This window comes from Tetrahymena thermophila (genome assembly GCF_000189635.1).
Source record: "Tetrahymena thermophila SB210 genomic scaffold scf_8254776, whole genome shotgun sequence".
Classification (NCBI taxonomy): domain Eukaryota; phylum Ciliophora; class Oligohymenophorea; order Hymenostomatida; family Tetrahymenidae; genus Tetrahymena; species Tetrahymena thermophila.
In genome coordinates this window covers 685868-707098 of record NW_002476534.1, presented here as the reverse complement: position 1 = coordinate 707098, position 21231 = coordinate 685868, and the positions used below count along the sequence as shown (strand labels likewise).

Here is a 21231-nt window from a genome sequence, read left to right as displayed (position 1 = left end):
TCTGAAGATTGAATTAAGTGAATTTATTTACTATTTAATCAAAAATTTAAAATAAATTGTTGAAAAATATAGAATAGATTTAAAAAATAAATTTCGTTTTCTAAAATTATTTAAGATAAGTTTGATCATATAATTAATAAATTAAATATTATTAATTCTCTTACAATCATGAAAATTAATCAATTTAAAAAGCTTAATTTTAAAATTTAAATATGATAAAAAGAGGAATATGTTAAATAACTTTTTGTAGTAAAGTTTAACTAAAAATTTGTTATTTTATAAATTAATAATTCAAATAAATACCTTGTTTAATATCATCAAAAATAATAAAGTAAGACATATAGAAAAAATTTTCTTTAATAGCTTATAATATCTTACAAAAATAGATCAAAAATAAATATCAATTTATTGAAATAAAGAATTTTGAGTAGGTTTATATGTATTTTATAAATATTTATAATAGGTAGATTAGATGCTCATGAAAATTTAATGAGATTAAAACTAAATAATTATATGAATTCATAATAGATTTCATCAATTTCATTCTTTCACTGTCTATATATATATTTACTTATCTACTAAACTCTTCTAAACTCTTTGTAGAAAAATTTTTTATCTAACAATTTATTAAAGGTTATAGATATTTACTTGGTATTAAGTTCTTTGAATTATCAAAAATAATGATAATTTGCTATTTAAAATTGAATTGTTTGAACAAAATTGGATTAAAATTAAATTTATTTATTTATTTTGAAATATTTTTACAATAACAAAATATAAATCTAAATTTTTATTATATAAATAATAATGACTAATAAATAAATCATTTTTAAATAAAATATTAAGTATGCAAAAAATTTTAAAAAAATGTTTTTTAATAAAATAATTTACTTTAAAGTTCTATCAAAACAGTTTAGAAAAATTTAATTTATAAAATTTTTTCCAAATAATATTTGCTTTTAAATAAGTTTTAGAGGAAAATAATACAATTACAAATTATATTTTAAATTAGTTTATGAAATAAATTTAATTTTATTTGTTAATAATTGAGCCACGAATACCTGAAATTCTTGTTACTAATTAGAAATTTCAAATTTTCTAAATTAAAATATTTTCAAAAATTTAAATAGAAGTTTATGTGCTTAGCCAATAAAAATTTGAAAAAAAGTAATTTATAAACAAAATTTTGCTTTTTAATATGTAAAACTTAATAGTAAAAAGAATCTTAGAAAAAGTTACATAACTTTAACATAAACAATGAGTACATTAATTTTTTTAATAGTAAAAGTTAGAAACTTTGTTTGGTGAAGTATATGAATATAAGATTTTATGTGTGATCGGATGGATTGATAATTTATTAGCATTCAATTATAAATTTTAATTGATATATTCTATATAGCTTTTATAGAGTTGATTGAACATTTATTTGTTTATTATAAAAATAATCATCTAAAAATTTAACTCTTTCAATCTGCAGTGTTGTAGTCTTCGAGCTTTTTAAGAAGAGTTTATTCGTAGCCTGGAGAGTAGAATTAGATAATTTCTTGAGGATAGAGTTAGTTTATAGTATCGATGTATTAACGAAGCTTAGATCCAGGAGCGGCTTTAATTTCTTAAATCTTCTTTAATCCTTCTGATAAAACGAAGTTTTTCTTGGCTTAGTTGTCGTGAGGAAGGGTTTTAGCAAATTGATGTAAGACGTATTATAAAATATCATCAGGTGATTCAGAGATGAGGGGTTCAAGAGCGCTTAAGAAGCTGCACATTTGGAGAATGCTCTTTAAGGCCTTCTTGCACTTCTTCTTAAGATCTTCGCTGCTATCCTTGAATTTATAAACAGTTAAAAGAGTGCTTGGAATATCGGCTTCAGCCATAGCTCTAGCATGATCAGGACTGTGGCCACCAATTTATCCAAGAGTCCAAGCAGCTGAGGCTTAAACTAAATCTGACTTTTCGTTAATCAAAGCATCCTTAAGAGGAGCAATACCTTTTGTTTTAAAAATTAAATTTACAATATGAAAATAAGAATTTTAACAAAAATTCTTTTTTATAATTAAAATGCAATAATTTTTTTAGTTACCTTTAGCAGAAATAACACTCATGGCAAGTGATTCATCGAAAGCTGAAATGTAACCCAAAGTGATGATACCAGGAAGTCTAGCTTAATCTCTAGCTTCATTAATGTAGTCAACGATGGCAACTGCACCACCAGCATTGCAAATGAGCTTAGAGAGATCTTAAGATTACTTAGCAATTTCACGAATACAAGTAGCAGCAAACTTTCTTACAAGAGGGTCTTAATCCTTTAATCTGTATAAAATTTTAGGGAAGATTTCAGCTTCAACAACGTTTTCGGCTAAATCAATAGTGTGTCTTGCAATATAACCTAAGCAATTGCAAACTTGTCTCTTTAAAGGAGCATCGTGGTGAGGAATTAAAGCACTCAAGAAAGGAACAGCACCTATTTGATATAAATAAATTATTAAAATTATTAGCTAAAATCAATCGCATATTATGTTGAAGCAAATATTTTAAATTAAATATTAATGCATTCATTCATTTACATTCGAATTATTTCTTTTATGCTTTTTTTAAGTCTATTTTTTTAATTTTAATTTTTGATTGAATTTAAATTCTTTCTTTCATTAATTCAATTTTGCTTTTTGATTGTTTCAAATGCTTTTATTATTTTATTCCATTTGTTTATCTATTTATTTTGCGTTTAAAGGTGTTGACAAACCCATTTTGTTTTCTTGTAATAAAAAAGCAACTTACAATAAATAAACCCTTTAAATTTCATCTCAAATCTTTAAAATTTATTAATAAAAGGAAAAAAAAATGTTTGTTTCAAATAATTTATTCTATTTTATAAATGCTTGTTAGTTATTTGCTTTTAAAAAACTGATGTTAATCTCATTTTTGCCATGTTATTTCAAAAATATACCTGCATCAACAACGTGTTAGGCAAGTTCCTATGAATGTCTGCATATTTCACCAAGAGCACCGGCTGATACTCTCTTAAGAGCAGTTTCGGGTTCTTAGATACAAAGGACTAAGAGTGGAACAGCACCAACATCAACAACACTTTGGGCAAGCTCAGCAGAGTGCTTGGCAATATTTGAAAGAGCCCAGGCAGCAGCTTCCTTGACTGAAGGATCAAATTCTTCTAAACAAACTACTAATGCATCAAGAGCACCTGAATCAACTACATTTTATGCAAGTGAAACTGAATGTTTGGCAACTGCTCTCAAGACAAAAGCTGCAGCCTTTTTATAGAATCTGTTTTATTCTGAAAGAGATAAAACTAGCTAATTCAAAATATCTGCAGAAACTACTGCTTCAGCTAGATCTTCAGAATAATTTGCTAAACGACCTAATGCAAGTGCGGCACTTTATTAAATTGATGGTACATTATCTAATAACAGAGGTTTCAACAAAGCCATAACTCCTGCTGCTTGAAGAGCTTCAATATTTTGAGGCTTTCTAGCTAAGACTGCTACAGTCTAAACGAATTATACTCTTGACTTTTAATACTCTTCAAATGGTTGCAAAACGGCTCTACTCATCTTTTTTAACTCTTATTTTCTTTTTATAATTGTTATTCTTGTTGTTTTGATAATTATCTAAATATTTTTTACTAATCAAAATGCAGTTGCTTTCTTTTTTATATTTAACAAAAAGTCTTAAGATTTTTCTTCTCTCAAGCTATTTATAATCAAATCCCCTTTCTATGATGATTTACTTAGAGTATAATTTATTTTGATTATTAATTATTCTTCGTTATAATTTATATTTATTTATTGCTGTTTTATTTTTAACAATCAAACAATCAATGGATTAAATGAATGAACTATGTTTTTCTGTTTCTTTTTTTTATTTATTCAATCAATCAGTCAAGTATACATCATTAAATAATATTAAAATAATAAACTTGTTACATTAAATTTATTTTATTTCCAAATTAATTTCAAAGTTACTTTTAACAAAAATTATTAGAAGCCAATTCACATATTTTTGAATTCAAATTTTTGTCAAACAAAAGTATCAAATGCTTGACTTCTAATTATTCTAAATGAATACAAGAATTCCTTTTGAATTCCAAACATTCAAATTAAAACCAAACAAATTTAAAACCCCTCTCTTTTTAAAATGCTTTGTTAATTTTAATTATATCTTTAAAATTACTATTTTGTAATATCTAACATTATATTTAATTCTATTTATTATAAAAAATTAATCAATCAAATAAAAAAATAATAATTAATTAATTTCAATCACCATTAATTAGATTGTATTTGATGCTTAATTTTTTTAAAATATCAAACTCAATTAAATATATTTTAGCAATTAATCAAATTAAATTAAAAATACTTTTTGATTTTGCAAAATTTCATCTTTTTAATTTAATCATTACTGAAAATTCAATGAAAAAATATTCAAGGAAAAAAAAAAAATAGATTCGCTAAATAAAATTTTCTTTTTCAAATAAACATTTAAATATTTTTTGGAAAATTTAAAAGGAAATAATTTCAAAAATAAATAGCTAAATTTTTATTATTAAGTAAATTTTAAACTGTTACTATATATTTAAAAGTATCTTTAAAATAATTAATTATATGTAGAGTGTTTTAGTGTTAAATCTATTCAATCCAGTTTGATTTTGTTTTGTAGCATTAATAATTTCAAAAATTTTTGCAAAATTATAAAAGAAAGCAAAAAGAATCTTTATTTCAATTTTTAAAATAACAATTTGATTATCTTGAAGATATTCCACTAATTTTAATTTAATTTTTATTATTTAAAAAATACAATTTAGAGATAATAATAATTATTATTGTATAAATAGCTATTTGAAGATAATCAATAAGTTAGTAAGTAATATATAAAAATTTAGTTGGCTAGTTAATCATTTATTTAGCTACTTGAGCAAGCCAAGCAAATAAATTAGCAAAATTAATAGGCATAAAATGAATGGAAATATATTTAGTGAAAAGTACATAAAAGAAAAATTGAATCGCTTGGAGCAGGTATTTTCCATTTAAATTAGTTAAATAAAAATTTGAGTTGATATACTGATACTATCAAAATTAATATCTTTAATATGTAAACAGATTAATTCGTAAAAGAGACTCAAGGTGCAGTAAGCAACGATATCTAAAAAACCTTAAATGTCTCGAAGTGATTATGAAAAATATAAAAAAATCCTCTTTGAATAGAATAAAAAATAAAACTAAACTATTGAAGAGAAATTTAATGATGCTATTCCTACTTAAGATATTTCAAACTAAAAAGAGTAAGGAACTAAATCTTTACAAAATAAATAAGGAAGCGAAAACATTAAAATGAATAAATCTTTAGAAAGGAATAAATCACCAAAAGCTGGAGAAATTGTTTTCAAAACATCCAAGAGAAGTATAAAAATTATCATTTATAATAATATCATTTTCTTTAATAAGTTTAAAAATATTAATTTAGATTGTAGCAAGACTCCAAAAAATAATTTAAATCATTCTGAGATTTTGCAAAAATCCCCTTCACAAGTGCTCTCTCCTAAGCAATTGCAAGCAAACCCTTTCAATCAATAATAAAAGTTAAAATAATCAAAAAGTTTGATGAAGCTATCAAATACTGCAAAACCTGCTGAAATGAGCGAGTCTTAATTGAGTATATCTTTTTTGAATTTGTTTTTTAAATCATCAAATTAAAAATATTGATTGATTGAATTAACATTTCATATTTTAATTAATTATTTTAATATTTATTTTATCTAAAAAATAGCTTAGGAAATACCCAATTCTTCAAGGACTCAGAATGTGCTTTAGAATATGAAGAGTATTTTATCTATTGCAAGTCCAAATGCATATTTTTCTAACGCTACTAGCACTATGGAAGATCCTAATTTATTAGAATAAACCCAGTAACAAAATAATATTCATAGATTTAATTAGAGATAAAATTTTTAGAACAACTAATTTTAATACACTCCTCAACCAATAAGCCCAAGCAGTCATACCATGATACCGATGATGGCACAACAAAATGATAACGAAAATATATTTGTATAAGGAATTTATCCAACTTATTAAACTCAGCAAAGTATAGAATTTATAAATACAAATAATCCAGAATTTATTTAAATGGTGAATAATCAAAATATGGCAATGAAAAATAGCTAATTCAGTAATTAAAATGAGGATAACTATCTAAATATATACAATAAATAATAAAATAATGAGTATTCTTACTAACAAAATCCTGCTTTCTTCTAGCAAAAACCTATCTTTTAAAAAAACTTTTAACCTCAACAATAAATTCAGTAAAATTTGAATTATGACACCTTCGAATAAAATAATTATGCTCAGGCATCAATCAACTTCACATCTCCAAGAACAAATAATTTTCAAAAGTAAAATGAAGAAATCTAAGATAGAAATTATAACTAAAATGGACCCTCATTTAATATATCTAGTAAAAGACAGTATTCATAACCTAATTTTGATTAAAGCTCTCTTGAAAATTAATAATATTAATTAGCCAATTAACAGTAGTTCCCTATGTATGAAAGAAAACATTCGTTAACATCATATTATGAAAACAATAATAATAATAATATTAATCAATCAGGCATACAAATGCAGCAGCAATACTATAATCATTAAACTAGAAACTCTCAAGTAGATTTTGATAAATATTTTTTGGAGGAACAATAGTACCTTTAATAGCTAAGCCATTTAGGAATTTAGGATGATTTAAATGAATCTGAACATTTCATTCACTAATTAAAGCACAACTAAACACTTCTTAAATAGGAAAAAGAGTAACTAGAGAGAGAATTAGCAGAGCTAGAAGTACAAACAAAGCACATCAAAAACTCTCATGTAAGACAATAAAGTCACTCTTATAATGATTAGCCTTCAGAATAAACTAGAACGGTTTTCCTTGAAGCTTCATTCAAAAAATAAAATCCTATCTCAGAATAAAACCATTTTGCACATGATAATCTCCAACAGCAGGTACTTACTTACTTAATTAAATTCATTTTTTTATTTCTTCATCTACTCTTAATAATATTTTCTTCTCTTTGATACTTTTTTGTTCTTACAATAGATAAATAAATAAAAAAGTATTTAGTTAATTTTAGAGAATAATAAAAAGAGAATATTATTTTTTTTAATTTATTCATTTTTGATTCGATTAAAAATATTTAAAGTTGAGATTTGAAGAAAAATGGGAAATGATTGAAAGAGAGGAAGAAGAAACAGAGAAAAGCTTTATGATTATCTCAGAGTATTTAAATATGTAAAGCGATCAAACAAAAAGAAAAACTAAATCTAGATAAAATAGTTAATTTAAAGAGGAAAACACTAGCAAAAGTAATATCATAACACCTTCAGTAGTTTATGGTAAAAAGAGCGATGAATTTGAAAAGAAACCATCTAGAAAGAGTAGTGATTAAATTGAAAGATCTCAATAGAATATTCAAAAGAAAGGTGAAAGAGATGAAGAAGACATGGAATGGCTTGATGGGATTGAGGAATCGTTTTGTGAGTTAAAATGCATTAATAAAAACGAATTGATGCCTTATTACACAGAATTATAATCTAAAAAGAAATCTTATCTCGATAGATATTCCCCTAATAGCAAGTCTCGCTTGGTAGATGCGGCTGAAGAAGATGCTTACACAAAACTTAAAAATTAAATTATTGGTAAAACAAATATATCGAATTCTCTAAAAATTCTTGATTTTAAATTGGGAATCAAATAAAACAGTAAATAAAAGGATTTAATTTTATTCAATTTCTTTATTTTGCATTCAAATATTTACTGATTTTTATTGAATTCAACTAAAACAACAAATTATTTATTTATTTCATTATTTATAAAATATAGCTGACTCTTAGGTCAAAACTAATTAGAGGGCGTTATCTTCTGCTAAGTTATAGAATATTGTTAATGAGATTTCTAGCTAAGAAGTTCACAGCAAAAAGGAAATATTTTAAGAATCTGGTACTAAGGGAACAAAAAGCCCATAATTTGGTGCTAGTGGTAAAAACCCTTAGCTATTTAGCTACTTAAATGAATAAAATAATAAAGATAATACAGAATTAGCATTTAAAGATGCTAATTTCTTCAAATAAAAATTAACTTCACCTAGTTCTTAAAGTACTATTGTAAATACTTACGGCTAGTATTCTGACCGTTTCGAATAACCAAGTGCTCAATTAAAGTAAGATTTGAGAAGACAACCTGATAATTTTTCAAATAGTTAAATTGATTAGGAACAAGGCTTCGTTAAAAGTAGTAGTTGCAATAACTTAATTAAAAATTTTTATGATGACATAAACTAAATTTAAAAGAAAAACAGTGAGAAGTTCTTAAAACAAGACTAAGCTTTGTATTAAACTGATAGAAATATTTAAAAATCAAATGAAATCTTGGAGAAAATCAATTAAAAGTATCCAAATTCTCATTTAAATTTCTCTAAGTCTGGTAACTCTAAGAGAATGTCACAAGAGTATTAAATGGAATAATAATAACCTTAAGAAAATATGATTGATGATGAAGAATATAGATAGTAATAATATATCATGAGAAAACTCAAAGAAATGGAAGCTGAAAATAACAGTTAGACCTCATCTATTAGAGATAAGGAGTTGCAATACTCTTAGACTGTAAGTAGTTATTTGGCATAGGGTGATAGTTAATTTAAAAGATCATAATCTCCTTTGTATAGTAATTTAAATGAAGAAAAAGAGCATAAACTTCTACAAAATAGATAGTAAGAAAGTTAAAGCTTGCATAAATTGCTTTAAAACAGAAGAAATGAGCAATAATAAAATAAAGGAGATCAAATTAATGAAGAATTGTAGGTAGCTGATTTACACAATTACAGTAGCTTTAGGAATGAATTACAACAGAGTGAGTAATAGCATAACGAATATTATGAAGACCAATATTTCAAATTCTCTAATAATAAAAATAGTAGCTTTGAAAAAGAGTTATAATAGATTCAGATAGATCAAAATGATATCAATTAACTGTAATAGAAGTCTCAATCCATTCAAAACTAGAAGAAAAATTTATTTTAATCACTCATGAAAAATGTTTAATAAGAACTGGGAAATAAAAATAGCTTAGCAAGAGACTCTTTGTTATAATAAAATAAAGCTGAACCTACTTCTAAATTTTAACAAAAACTTGATAGTAGGATGGAGTCATTCTATTAGTAATACGAAGAAGGATAAAAGTAAGATGATAAATCTTTAAAATCTGGCTAAGAAAAGAGTAATATTTAGAACTAACTTAACAAAGTTTTTAAGGGTAATGTTCAAAGTGATGATGATAGTAACAGCAGTGGAGACGAGCTAGAAGAAACTATACTTTAGAAATTATAAAAATTAAAAAAGAAAAGAGATAGTGAGTAAAAAGAGAAATCTCCTTTATTGTAGAATTCTCATATAATTAGTGAGCAAAAAAATAGACCTCTGACTGCTAGTAAAAGAGGTTCATAAGACAGTAGTAGTAGCTATGAATAAGTCAATAAAGAAAATACTTAAAATAATTTACAAATGATTAAGAACAATTAATTAAATGAATCAGCTGGTGCTAAAATGAAGTTGGATGAGCTGTTTAACAAAAATAAATTGAAAGATTCTTCAAGTCAACTAGAAAATAATTAACAAAACTCTTCAAGTAAATAAAACTCTACAAGAGAAAAAATATCAAGTATCCAGCAGAAATTAAACAACCTATTTGAAAAGAAGAATGTCTAGTCTCCATAACAGCAACAATTAGAAAATGTAGAGATAAATAGCAGTAATAAATATGAAACCGATAACTATAACTAAGCATAAAAACAAAGTAAATAGATTCAATAAAATAATTAAGAAGGTGAGCCTAGGATCGATAGAAAAGTGATAGACAGTTTGGCAGAAGAAGTAGAAATGCTAATGAAAATGCAAAATTTAGAAAACTAATTCAAAGAAAAAGACAACTAAAACAAACAATTAAAACAAGAATATTTCTAACACGAAAGACATATATATGGAGAGGATATAGACGCACTCCAACACGAAGAAAGTGACTAATTTGGCGGCGAATATAATAACCAAACAGATTCATAAAAAAATTTCTTCAAAACTAAGCAATAGTTGCCTCTATATGAAATAGAGGAAGAGCACTCAGTAGATAATTCGATAGTAGACTAAAATTTCCAAATGAGAAACTAATATTAATGAAGAGCAACAAAAACAAACAAAGAAACAAATTAATGAATAAGTGAAAAAAAATTTTGTATCTATTACTAAATAAAAAAATTGATTAAAAAATATAATATATTTATCAATATCAATCAATCTATTAATTAATTAATTGATTGTATTCTATACTTAAATTAATGTAATTTTGTTTATATAACTAAATTAGATAAATAAAATAATGAAAATACAATATTGTTTTGTAAAAGCTGTTATTAATACTTATAATCTAATATACATTAAAAGAATAATTCTTAGTTATATAAGCACAATTAATTCTTATAATTTTTACATTATTTTCAAATTTAATAAAATTTTTAAGGGCTACAAATTAATTTGCCATAGAGCTAACTCTCACTTAGATTTAGAATTAAATTTGTGTTCGCAAGAATAACAATACCAATTTTTTCTAATTTTGTCTACTTTACATCCTGCCAAAAATACTTCTTTTCTGTTTGCTTAATCAATTAAAACTTTTGCAGGTTTTCCATAAACTACATCAACTACTTATGCATCAGATTTGCATTTATGGCAGTTAGGCTTTGAATCTTATTTTTTAATAGCCTTTTGCTTCTATGGCAATTTATCATGTTATTTTGCTTTAGTTGTTTTGTCTTTCATTTAATTAAAATTATCAAATAAATTGTCTTTTACTTTTTAATTTGCAGCTACCTTCAATTTTTTAAAAAATATTAAGTATAAAAACTTTCTTATATCAAAGAATTTTTCTTCCTTACTACTAAATCATTTATTAACCCTAAATTATTTAAAGTAACCAACATGTTTTTTTCCAATAATTTTTCATTTAATTTTGTAAAATAGTGGTTTATGTAAGCTAATAAATAAACATATTTCATAAATTCCTATTTATTTCAATTGTATTTTTGAAGTAAGTTATTAAATAATCAATTATTATTCCACACATCTTAATTCAATTTATTTTAAGGAAAGCTAAAGGTTTTTATCTTGAATAAATATATTTTGGCTGTATTTGGTTATACTAATGATATTTTAAATAATCTAACTATTATCTAAATAACAAAAGAATAATTAATGGCTTATAATATTTATAAAATACTCTTTTTCTATTTATAAAATTAGTTTCCTTTAAATTAAATTAAATTAAATTCAAAGATAGAAAATAAAAAGTTGTAAACAAAAATTGTTAATGTATTTAGATATTATGTTTTTATAATAATAAATTTCAAATTGCTTTGTGGTATCTAACTAAAAATAACAATGAACTAATAGGATTGATTGATCAATTAAAAAAAATTTGAATGAATACTCCAAGAAATTTTTATTTAATTAATTCAAGTATAAAAAATAGAAAGATTTAGGATGAATTTGGTTTTTACTGATTAATTTTTTAATATATGTTTTTATCAAGTAAACGCATTTTTTTTTTAAGTGAATGATCTGAATATTATGAAGAAGAACTTTTTAAAAATAAAATTCTTAAAATTTAGTTGTTTTAAAGATAAAAATAGGAGAGATTTAGGTAATTGTTGAGGAGAGTAGAGTTTTTTAATTTTAATATTAGAAAAAACTAATAAAAAAAAAATCTCAAATTAAAAAAATGATTTCTATAAAAATTCAAAATAAAATCAATAATTTTTTAATACAAAATATATATATTTATTTTTATAGGGTGCGTGAATATCTATGAGTTCTTTTAAATTATAAATATTATCAAGTTACGAAAAGACTAGCTCAAAGAAGAAATATAAACCCTAATTTTTTGAATAAAAATAGGGAATTTACATATACAATCTAAGAAACTCAAAGTAAAAAAAAACAAACAATTTTTTCTTTTGTTTTTCTTCTAAAAATAAATGATGATAAAGAGTTCAATAGATTAATATCTCTAACCTTGGATTAAAATTTACCCTTTGTAAAAATATCAAATAACTTACTATTAATTAAAAAGTGACAAATAATTAATAATCATCCAAAAAAAATAAATAAGCTAAAAAAAATTAAAAAAATTTAAAGTAATAGAAATGTCTTTTTTATTGTGCTTTACGCAAAAGAAAAATCAAACTTTAAAAGAAAACGAGTTGGAAATTCCCTTTAGCTTGAAGCTATATCGCTTCAACTTCAAGTAGATAAAAAAAATTGCTCAAAAACTGTAGCCTGAATTAAAAAAAAAAATTAAATCTGTTTAAAGTCAGATAGAAAAAGTGTTGTAATAAAGTGAAAGGACTGTTTTTTGGATGAAATTAATTCAGAAGTTTAATATTTTGCTTGTTGTTGCTATGATTTTTGGTATTTATTACATGACTCTCTAAGGAGAGGACACAAGTTAAAATACTTTCTAAGTGGGAGTTTATATTTTAGCTGCTACTGGTTTGCTGATAATTCTACTTCAAGTATTATGCATATTTTTATGGCACTACTCTTTCAGCTAAATATCCCATGAAGTTTCTCTGATTTTGCTGAATGAAACTTAAAGATGTGGAAATTAAGTTTTTTGGAGGCTATCTAGTGATTATACTTCAATTATATTTAGCTATTCAACAGCAGCATTACTTACAAACTCATAAATTTATCAGAATAATGAAGCATCAAGTAAAAGCATCTTTTAACAGTCTCATGATAACTTTACTAAAAAGTAACCTAATGCGAGTCGTTTTATGAAAGAGAAAAAGTAAGCTGAGCAAAAAGTTAATATTTATTCTCATCAAGACGAAGAAAAGATCATGGTGAAAAATATTGGAGTTATAACTGAAGGTAATGAATAAGAAATAATCAGTGCAGCAAGAATTAATGATGATATTCATATAGAAAATGATAAATATAGTGATGGCTAATAAAATACAAACTAATATACAATAAACTTACTTGCTAAAAAGGAAAACTCAAATTCAGCTAAGGAAATAAATTTATAAGATGATTAAGTGGTAATAGAAATGGGTGCTATAAATCATACTAAACAACCCTCTAGCATCTCTCATAAATCAAAATCTTCTATAAATTAAGATGGAAAAGCTAAAAAGTAAAGTAAAATACCTTCTAAAACAAAAATAGAAGAAGTTATTAAGTTCAATAGCGACAACGAAGATGAAGATGAAGAAAACTTTTAACAAGATTTGTGTTCTGAAAAATAAAGCAATGAATAATAGGTACTTAATTTGGTCAATATAAGTGGATTGACTAAAACGTAGTAACTTAGTAATTAAAAATTAGTACTACCTTTAATTCTTGAATAATAGAACAGTAACTCGAATAGAAACTTAATATTATTTAACTAAACCTCAAATAACCAAACTGAGTATGAGCTTAATTCTGCAAATAACCTTAAGGTTCTTAATTCTGACAATACACAATCGCCTTAGAGTATTAAGCCAAACAATTCAGATGAGTCTGCAAAAGAAGCTAAATATAAATAATCAAACTTTAGGAATTACTTAAACAATGGAGATGATGGAGTGGATAATATGGAGCTAGATGATATTGATAATGATGGCGGAGAATAAAACTAAGATTATTCTAGTATGCAAAATAATAGACTCAAGGCATTAAAATTAGAATTAAATTACCAAGACTCTCCCTTATAAAGTAAGAATAATTTTTTAACTCCTGAGCAAAATAATATCATTAATAAAGACTTTAACTTTTCTCCTCTGAAGGATCCTGAATTGTTAAGTATCGAATCGAAAAGAGAAAATTCTAATAAATTGATTACAAATCAGAGCTAAATTTAATTAGAGCAAGACAATCAATAGTAAAATCTCATATAAAAATGAGTAAAAAAGTATAAATTTGATTTTTCCATAAAATATATCTAAATAAAAACTAATAAATTCCCTCATTAAACCTTAATCTTCTTATTTTAAAATTTATGTTTGTAAATGAACTCAAAGATTTGTTAAAATTTCAAAAAAATCATATAATTTTTAAATGATTAAAATTCAAAAAATCAGACAAAATCAATATTTTAATAATTTTTTTTCATTACTTAAAATTTTTAAAATCTATCTGAAAATAAAAATTAAATGCAAATTGGTGTTTTAAACCTATCTAATTTAGCGTATCCATTACAAAAATATATGATAAAAATATCTTTTCTAAGATTTTATTTAATAATTAAGATTAAATTGTATGTGAGAAATGATTTAACTTATTTTTTATTTTAAGAGAAGATTTATTTTTCAATCATAATGAATTAAATTATTTGTGTAAATCGTTTTAGGAAAATGATTATTTGTAATTATGAAAAATAATACTTAAATTAATAAAGATATTGAAATAAATTGATTTCAGGTTTGTAAATAAACACCACTTTTAAGTATTTTTATATTTTCATTAAATCAATTAAATAATATTTTTTAGTAGATAAACAGAAAATCTTTATTCTAAGGATAAATAGATAGATAGGCAAATAAAAGATAGATAGAAAGATAATACTTGAGAAAAGATGATCCGTATGAAAAGATTTATCGCTAGTGCCTATGGAATTTCTAGCATAGAGAAGCTCACTGATGTTGTATTTAGTTTTGATGAATTTCAGGATTTAGATGATGAAGAGTTCAACTTTTAGGATAAAGATATTACAGAATTTATTGATAAGTTTTTAGAAGCTATCTCTACAAATAAGAATTTGAATTCATTGATAATTGATGATAAAAAGCTTTTGTTTGACGCTTGCATAGTTTTTAAAAACAGAAATTTTAAACACATAAAGGAGTTCACTTTAATCACAAATGATGACATATTTCTAAAACAATCATCTCACTAAGATATTCCTAAATTTATTGAATCATTAGAATAAATTGTTAGCTTAAAACTTAGCTTCAATAAAACTGATTTTCCATAGCAACTACTAATAGAAATTGCTTAGTCTATAGGAAAGTTAAATCATATCAAAAAGTTAAGCTTGTCTTTCAAGCACTCTAAGAAGTTTAATGATGAAGTTTTAAAAGAATTTTGCAAAAATTTAGAAAAATTGAATTAATTATAAGAACTACACTTAGATTTAGATAATTCCAATATAAGCAATGAAGGTTTTATTGAATTAGGTAGTACAATATCTAAGATAAAAACTTTAAGAAAAATATTTATAAATGTTCAAAGAAACCCAAATATTAATGAATAAGGTTCATCACAATATTTTAATCATTTACTTTCGCATCCTAATTGCATTAATTTTTAAACCTAAATGCTATTTTAATTCGAAGATAAAGAACTAAATCCTAACTTTAAACCTCTTGTAGAATTTTAAGATAAAGTAAAATCCTTAACCTAGAAACTAAAAGCTCGCTATTCCACAAATGCTACTCCAAATTATTTAAATAAAACATTTTAGTAAAATTAATTATTTTTAGGATCATCATATTAATTTTAAAAATTGACTCCATTAAAAAGCATCTAACAATAAACTATTTTCAAAATAATTCCTAAAATTATTAATCTTATTAAAAAATGAAACAATAATTCTCAACATAAAATAATATTTTTTGTTAGATTAAAATTCTTTAATTTAAACATGTAATTCTATTTATTACTTTCTCTATTTGTCCTCCTAAAAAAAATGAAAAAATATCCTTAAAATATCAATAAATTTTAGACTATCAATCTATTTTTAAAATACTTTCCATTATAATATCTTACTCACTTTACTAGATGTATTAAAGTTTATTAAGGCAAACAAATATTAAAATATTCCTGTTTTATTTATCTATTACACAAATAAACAGAAATAATTAATCATAAATTAAAATTCATTAAAATATTTTTGAATTATTTTTATATAAATCTTTATTCAATGATTTTTCATAAAATATTATCATAAATAGAGATATTTTAATTTACTTAATTTTTGACAAAACAAAGTATGAACTTTTATTTAAGCTAAATTATTTTAAATGCTTCAATTAATTCGCCAGTTTATATTTATTTCAACAAAATGTATTTTTAAATATTTTGTTTGAATAAAAAAAATTAGAATCAAATTTTTTTATTTCTATCAATTTTAAAATAAAAATATATTTCATTTCTGCATATTTCTGCATGGTTTATTTACATTTTTACTATTGATTGTTAAATTTAATGATCCTTTATAATATTTATTTTCTTTAATATACAGAATAAAGATATATTTTAGCTCGGTTATTTGTTTCTAAAATAAAATAAATATATTTTAAGTTTTATTTAAGCTAGACTATTTTAAATGCTTAAATGATTTCACTTAAATTTTATTCATTTTCATACATTTTTTATAGATTTACTAAAAAAAATATTTATATTCTTCCAAAAATTTAATCTTCAAAAGCAATAATTTAATTTAATAAAAATCTAACTTTATATCTCATTTAACTAACTCTAATATAGCTTGTAATTAATTACCTATTTTTTATCTTGAAAATATTCACTAAAGAATTATTTTAAAAAATTAAAGTAAATTTTTAATTTAATTTTGGCTTGAGTAAAAAATATAAATCTTAATATTTAACAAAATATATTTTGTTATGTGAAAAGTTTGATTGCTTTTAAAGAAAATATTAAATTTAATAATTTAATTTGATGTAAAAAGTTTTGAAATGCATTATTAACAATAAGGTTTTCTAAAAAGTAGAAGTATCAAAAACTCTATATTTTTCTATTATGCATCGTTTGTATAGTTTTGTATCCCATAAGTTATAATTTGGATTATTTTTGTAACTGGTTCCACTATGATTAGTAAGTTTACTCATATTTATTGTACCTATCTTTTGAATTTGTTTAATAAAGAAAATTGAATTTTTTTCATTTTGATGCTTTTTAATGCCTACTAAAATTAATAATTATTTATTTGTAGTGAGGAAGGTTCCAAATATAACTCAGCCAGCAAATGCAGATTTTGTTATTTCTAAGTTTTTACATATTTTTTTAAAAAGATAGTTCTGAAAAAATTCTAGAAGTCAATTAATCAAATTATATGACAGAAATTACTTAAGATTTTAAATGCATATCTCATTAAAAATAAATATTTGAATGAAGATTGATTGTATAATAAAATTTTACAATTACAATAAGCAATTAAAAGCATAAGAAAAGTTGCAGCTAATCAATCAATCATTAATTAATAAATAGTGAAAATAAAGAAAAATATAAGATAATATAAATAATTAACAAGAAAAAGATATTTATTTATTGAATCCCTACAAATACTATTAGCATCATCTACCTACTATATATCATTCTAAATAACAAACAAATTACTCACATAAAACAAAATAAAAACAAAAAACGTAAATAGAAATGGCTTCTAGCAACTTCAACCAAAATTTTACTCCCTTCTGTTTCAAGTGGGACTAGGCCTTCGTTAGCAATTACAACAAGTTCGAATAGGAGATTAATAGCATCGAAAAAAAACTTGAACATAAGAAGTTGAGCTCACGTTATCCCTTCTTCTTTTAGAGATCAATTATAAATTTGGAATTGAATAAGCAAATGCTTCAAATAGGATAAATTTTTGATGAAGAATACGAAAGATACGAAAAATTCAACTAAAATATAAGAACTGACTTTAAATCTGTATTTTAATCCAAGTTTTAACCTCCTTTCCTCGGTATTGCAGTCAGTGCAGGCCTCTTTGGTATTTTTGCTTTTGTCCCTTATTTCAAGAAAATAAGCTCCATCAAGTACTCTGTATTGGCTTTCCCACCTGTTATTGAATATCTTTACGATCATGCTAATACAGGAGCTCAATTCAGAACTAAGGAATTCTTGAATTGGGTTCTCGCTTTCAGAGAGGGCTAATCTAGACTTGAGTATGAAGGCAAACTCTTATTCGAACAAAATCCTCGTCTCTTAAAAAGATTCAGACACTTCACACTAAACAGAACTTCTCCTTATGATATTTATGAAAAGATGGTTCTCTTGATAAGAGAAGAATACCCTGAAAACGATACTGGTAACATTACCTCATTTGTATGATATCTCTTAGCCTTCTAAGGCAAATTTTTATGCTCTATTTGTGCAATACAAACTTTTAAAATTCACTCATAGATAGATAAATTCACTAAAAATTAAAATGCTTTAAATTAAAAATAGTATGTGATCGATTGATTGATTCCAACAATATTAATATCAAAATTAAATATATAATAAACTAGCTGTTCATCGATAATATTGCATGTATATTCAACTAATGTATAAATAAATTAATACCTTTTTACACTTTTTAATAAAATATATTTCACAATCAGTTATTTTCATTCATCAAAAAATATTTTATTATCATTTTTTTTTAATTAAATTTTATTAAAAATTGTAAAACTAAGAATGTAAGTAACAGCCTTAAAAAATATTTGAGCTTTTTTTCTATTTTTATTTTAAGTAAAGCTTAAAATTAAACCAGTATTTTTTAAAAAAACTATGTTTAACACGACAATATTTACTAATAGAAAAAACAAAATTAAATTGTATAAAAACTATTATTTTTTTTTATTTTTATAATTTAAGAAAGTAAGTATCTAATTTATTTTAATTCAATTTTTTTTTAAAAGTGATAAATTTATTTTTAAAAATAATTTTGGTTATTAAGAAATTATAGCAAGTTTATATATTTGAACTGTAATTTTTTACATTAAAATTACCATTTTAATGTTGATATTTCTCCTCTCTATTAATAAAAAACAATTTGGGTAAAAATATATTACATTAAAACTTTTCAATAAAAACTGTTTTTAAAACTCATAGAGCAATTTTGGATGAATTCATTAAATTTTGAGTGCTACTAAGATATATTAAAAAAATTAGCATAATGTATGGACACTTTACATAATAAATAAGCAAAAATATAAATTATTTTATAAATATATACATGACTCTATTAATTCAGTCTTTCATAATTTCTTATTGTTTTTTTTTTTTCGTTATTGAAGATTAAGTCCAAGGCCTTGTAAGTTCTTGCATAATAGTATATTTTTTGAAAAAATCAGCTTAAAATTATTTTAAATGTTACTTATAATTCTCTTATTTTAAATCTAAAATATTAAATTTTCTTTTAAAATACATTACTAAGACTAAGAGCATTCTATGAAGGTTCTTATTCTCAATGAATGAAATTAAAATAAATGAAGTTATTATTAATAGTATCTTTTAATTATTACATATCTTCATTTGTTTATTTGGATGATATCTTGTTAGACTTGTAATTGAATACCAAAACATTTAAATTCCCTCATAGTTCATAATCATTTTTAATAAAATTCATTTTCTCAGAAATATTTTAAAAATTCTAAGATTCATATATTCACCAGCTACTTTTTACTTTGTATAAATTTAATTACTAATCATTTATTTTATATTTGAGCTCTAATTTATTTTTAATAAAGTGAGGCAACAACCATTAAAATTTCACTAATATCAGTTTACGTATTGTTATGTGATCAGAGAATACTAAATCATACTAAATATTCTAAATTCAATATTCTAAATTATTAAAATTATCTAGATTCTGAATACTAACAAAATTCAAGTTTTAATTTCTCAATATTCTAAGAAAATAAACTTCAGGTACAATTTCAATAATAAATAAATTTATATAAAAAAAGTAAAAACAAACTATCTAAATTTCGTTAATATCCGTTTATGTATTTTCTTTGATCAGATAATACTAAATCATCCTAAATATTCTAAATTCTAAATATTCTAAATACTATATATTCTAAATTATTATTATCTTGATTCTGGATACTAACTAAATTCAAACTTCAATTTCTCAAAACTCTAATAAAATAATCTTCAGGTAAATTCAATAATAAATAATTAAATATAAAATAGCAAAATAAATATTTACAAGGAGAAAAAAAATATTTAATGTCAGAAATAGCTGCAGTTGCCAAGGCTGGGTTAGGTATTGGCAGAGTTATCACCATATTAATTCCCTCTCTTGCAGGAGTCACTTACTATTGTTTAAGATTTAGTTAAACATCTAATGACTCCTAATTGTTCTCAAATATTGAGGATCCAGAGTAACTCAATTTTTTTAATTCTGAAGAGACAGATAATATTCCTTTAGAGCTTTACTTAGACGGAAAGAGAGTATTAAATAATCCTATTCGAGAGCTTAATAGACTTCTATAAGGTCAGTAAGTCACAAAAATAAAAAGGATGGCTTAGAGTTTATGGAGATATTTTCCTTCAGGTATTGCCTCTATTTTTACTTAAGCTTTGTTTAATTAATGTGTTAGACATGAATACATTTTAGTTCACACATAAGACTTCATAATCTCTGCAGAGATTTCAAAGACAAAAGACTGCAAAAATAATGGATGCTTTCATTAAAATTTAAATCTTGACTAAGCTGCATATAAGGATAGTTGCGATGTTTGCAATCAATAAAACTAAATTAAGAGCGATGGAGCTTGCTTTTAAGTGATGATTTGGAAAGTAAGGAATAAAGATCAAATTGCACACATTAAATAAGAATATAAAAAACGTTCGTTTTCAAGAATTTTAAAAAAATTCTCTTTGAAACATTAAAACATTGATGATAATTTCTAAATTAATAAATTACTTTTATTATGGACAATTATAATCAAAGTGTATCAAATTAGCAGCCAAGATACCTCGATGACTGGAAAATTCTACAATATTTTTACAAAGAATTGTAAAACTTTTGCTAGAGCAAACTTATACTTCTTACAAAAAAAATTAGATGTACAAAAGGTTTTTGAATCCATTTTTGGGTTATTTTGTGATAAACCTGGATATATATTTTTTGATTATATTTCTGCAGGAGTTTAAGCATCAGTCGAACTTGGATTATAAAATTGGAATGAAAATTTTTAAACAAATAAGAAAAAATTAGAAGATATACTTAAATAAATAAGAAATATGACAATCAATTATTGAAAGATATCTTCATTTATCTCTTAATTTTTTTTATTAAGTTAGAATTTAAAGAGATATTCTATTAGTTGTAACTTTAATATTTTATAAAACTATACATATTGTTTGCATAAACAAATTAAATATAAATTTC

General features: G+C 23.2%; 8 protein-coding genes across 8 annotated transcripts; 4 read left to right on the top strand and 4 right to left on the bottom strand. All coding sequences in view use genetic code 6, as the record gives it.

Annotated features, from left to right (window-relative positions):
* Positions 1 to 1466: 1466 nt before the first annotated feature.
* On the bottom strand, positions 1467 to 3566 carry TTHERM_000157929 (sperm-associated antigen 6; the record flags this gene model as incomplete). Its single annotated transcript, XM_012796044.1, has 3 exons — positions 1467 to 1987; positions 2081 to 2461; positions 2945 to 3566. The coding sequence occupies 3 exons, from the start codon at positions 3564 to 3566 to the stop codon at positions 1467 to 1469; spliced, it is 1524 nt and encodes a 507-aa protein (XP_012651498.1).
* Positions 3567 to 4832: 1266 nt separating this feature from the next.
* On the top strand, positions 4833 to 10238 carry TTHERM_00157950 (hypothetical protein; the record flags this gene model as incomplete). Its single annotated transcript, XM_001009723.2, has 6 exons — positions 4833 to 5027; positions 5112 to 5412; positions 5476 to 5664; positions 5779 to 7013; positions 7211 to 7769; positions 7891 to 10238. Exons 1-6 carry the CDS (start codon positions 4968 to 4970, stop codon positions 10236 to 10238), a joined length of 4692 nt encoding a protein of 1563 aa, XP_001009723.2. The 5' UTR covers positions 4833 to 4967.
* Positions 10239 to 10610: 372 nt separating this feature from the next.
* On the bottom strand, positions 10611 to 10877 carry TTHERM_00157960 (hypothetical protein; the record flags this gene model as incomplete). Its single annotated transcript, XM_001009724.1, has 1 exon — positions 10611 to 10877. One exon carries the CDS (start codon positions 10875 to 10877, stop codon positions 10611 to 10613), a length of 267 nt encoding a protein of 88 aa, XP_001009724.1.
* Positions 10878 to 13209: 2332 nt separating this feature from the next.
* Positions 13210 to 13857, bottom strand: TTHERM_000157959 (transmembrane protein, putative; the record flags this gene model as incomplete). Its single annotated transcript, XM_012796043.1, has 1 exon — positions 13210 to 13857. The coding sequence occupies one exon, from the start codon at positions 13855 to 13857 to the stop codon at positions 13210 to 13212; it is 648 nt and encodes a 215-aa protein (XP_012651497.1).
* Positions 13858 to 14676: 819 nt separating this feature from the next.
* Positions 14677 to 15684, top strand: TTHERM_00157980 (hypothetical protein; the record flags this gene model as incomplete). Its single annotated transcript, XM_001009726.1, has 1 exon — positions 14677 to 15684. One exon carries the CDS (start codon positions 14677 to 14679, stop codon positions 15682 to 15684), a length of 1008 nt encoding a protein of 335 aa, XP_001009726.1.
* Positions 15685 to 17498: 1814 nt separating this feature from the next.
* On the top strand, positions 17499 to 18176 carry TTHERM_00158000 (transmembrane protein, putative; the record flags this gene model as incomplete). The annotated part of the gene is made up of 1 exon (XM_001009728.1): positions 17499 to 18176. One exon carries the CDS (start codon positions 17499 to 17501, stop codon positions 18174 to 18176), a length of 678 nt encoding a protein of 225 aa, XP_001009728.1.
* Positions 18177 to 19079: 903 nt separating this feature from the next.
* Positions 19080 to 19442, bottom strand: TTHERM_000157999 (hypothetical protein; the record flags this gene model as incomplete). The annotated part of the gene is made up of 2 exons (XM_012796042.1): positions 19080 to 19183; positions 19355 to 19442. The coding sequence occupies 2 exons, from the start codon at positions 19440 to 19442 to the stop codon at positions 19080 to 19082; spliced, it is 192 nt and encodes a 63-aa protein (XP_012651496.1).
* A 621-nt stretch (positions 19443 to 20063) lies between these two features.
* On the top strand, positions 20064 to 21101 carry TTHERM_00158010 (transmembrane protein, putative; the record flags this gene model as incomplete). Its single annotated transcript, XM_001009729.3, has 1 exon — positions 20064 to 21101. One exon carries the CDS (start codon positions 20064 to 20066, stop codon positions 21099 to 21101), a length of 1038 nt encoding a protein of 345 aa, XP_001009729.1.
* Positions 21102 to 21231: the final 130 nt, after the last annotated feature.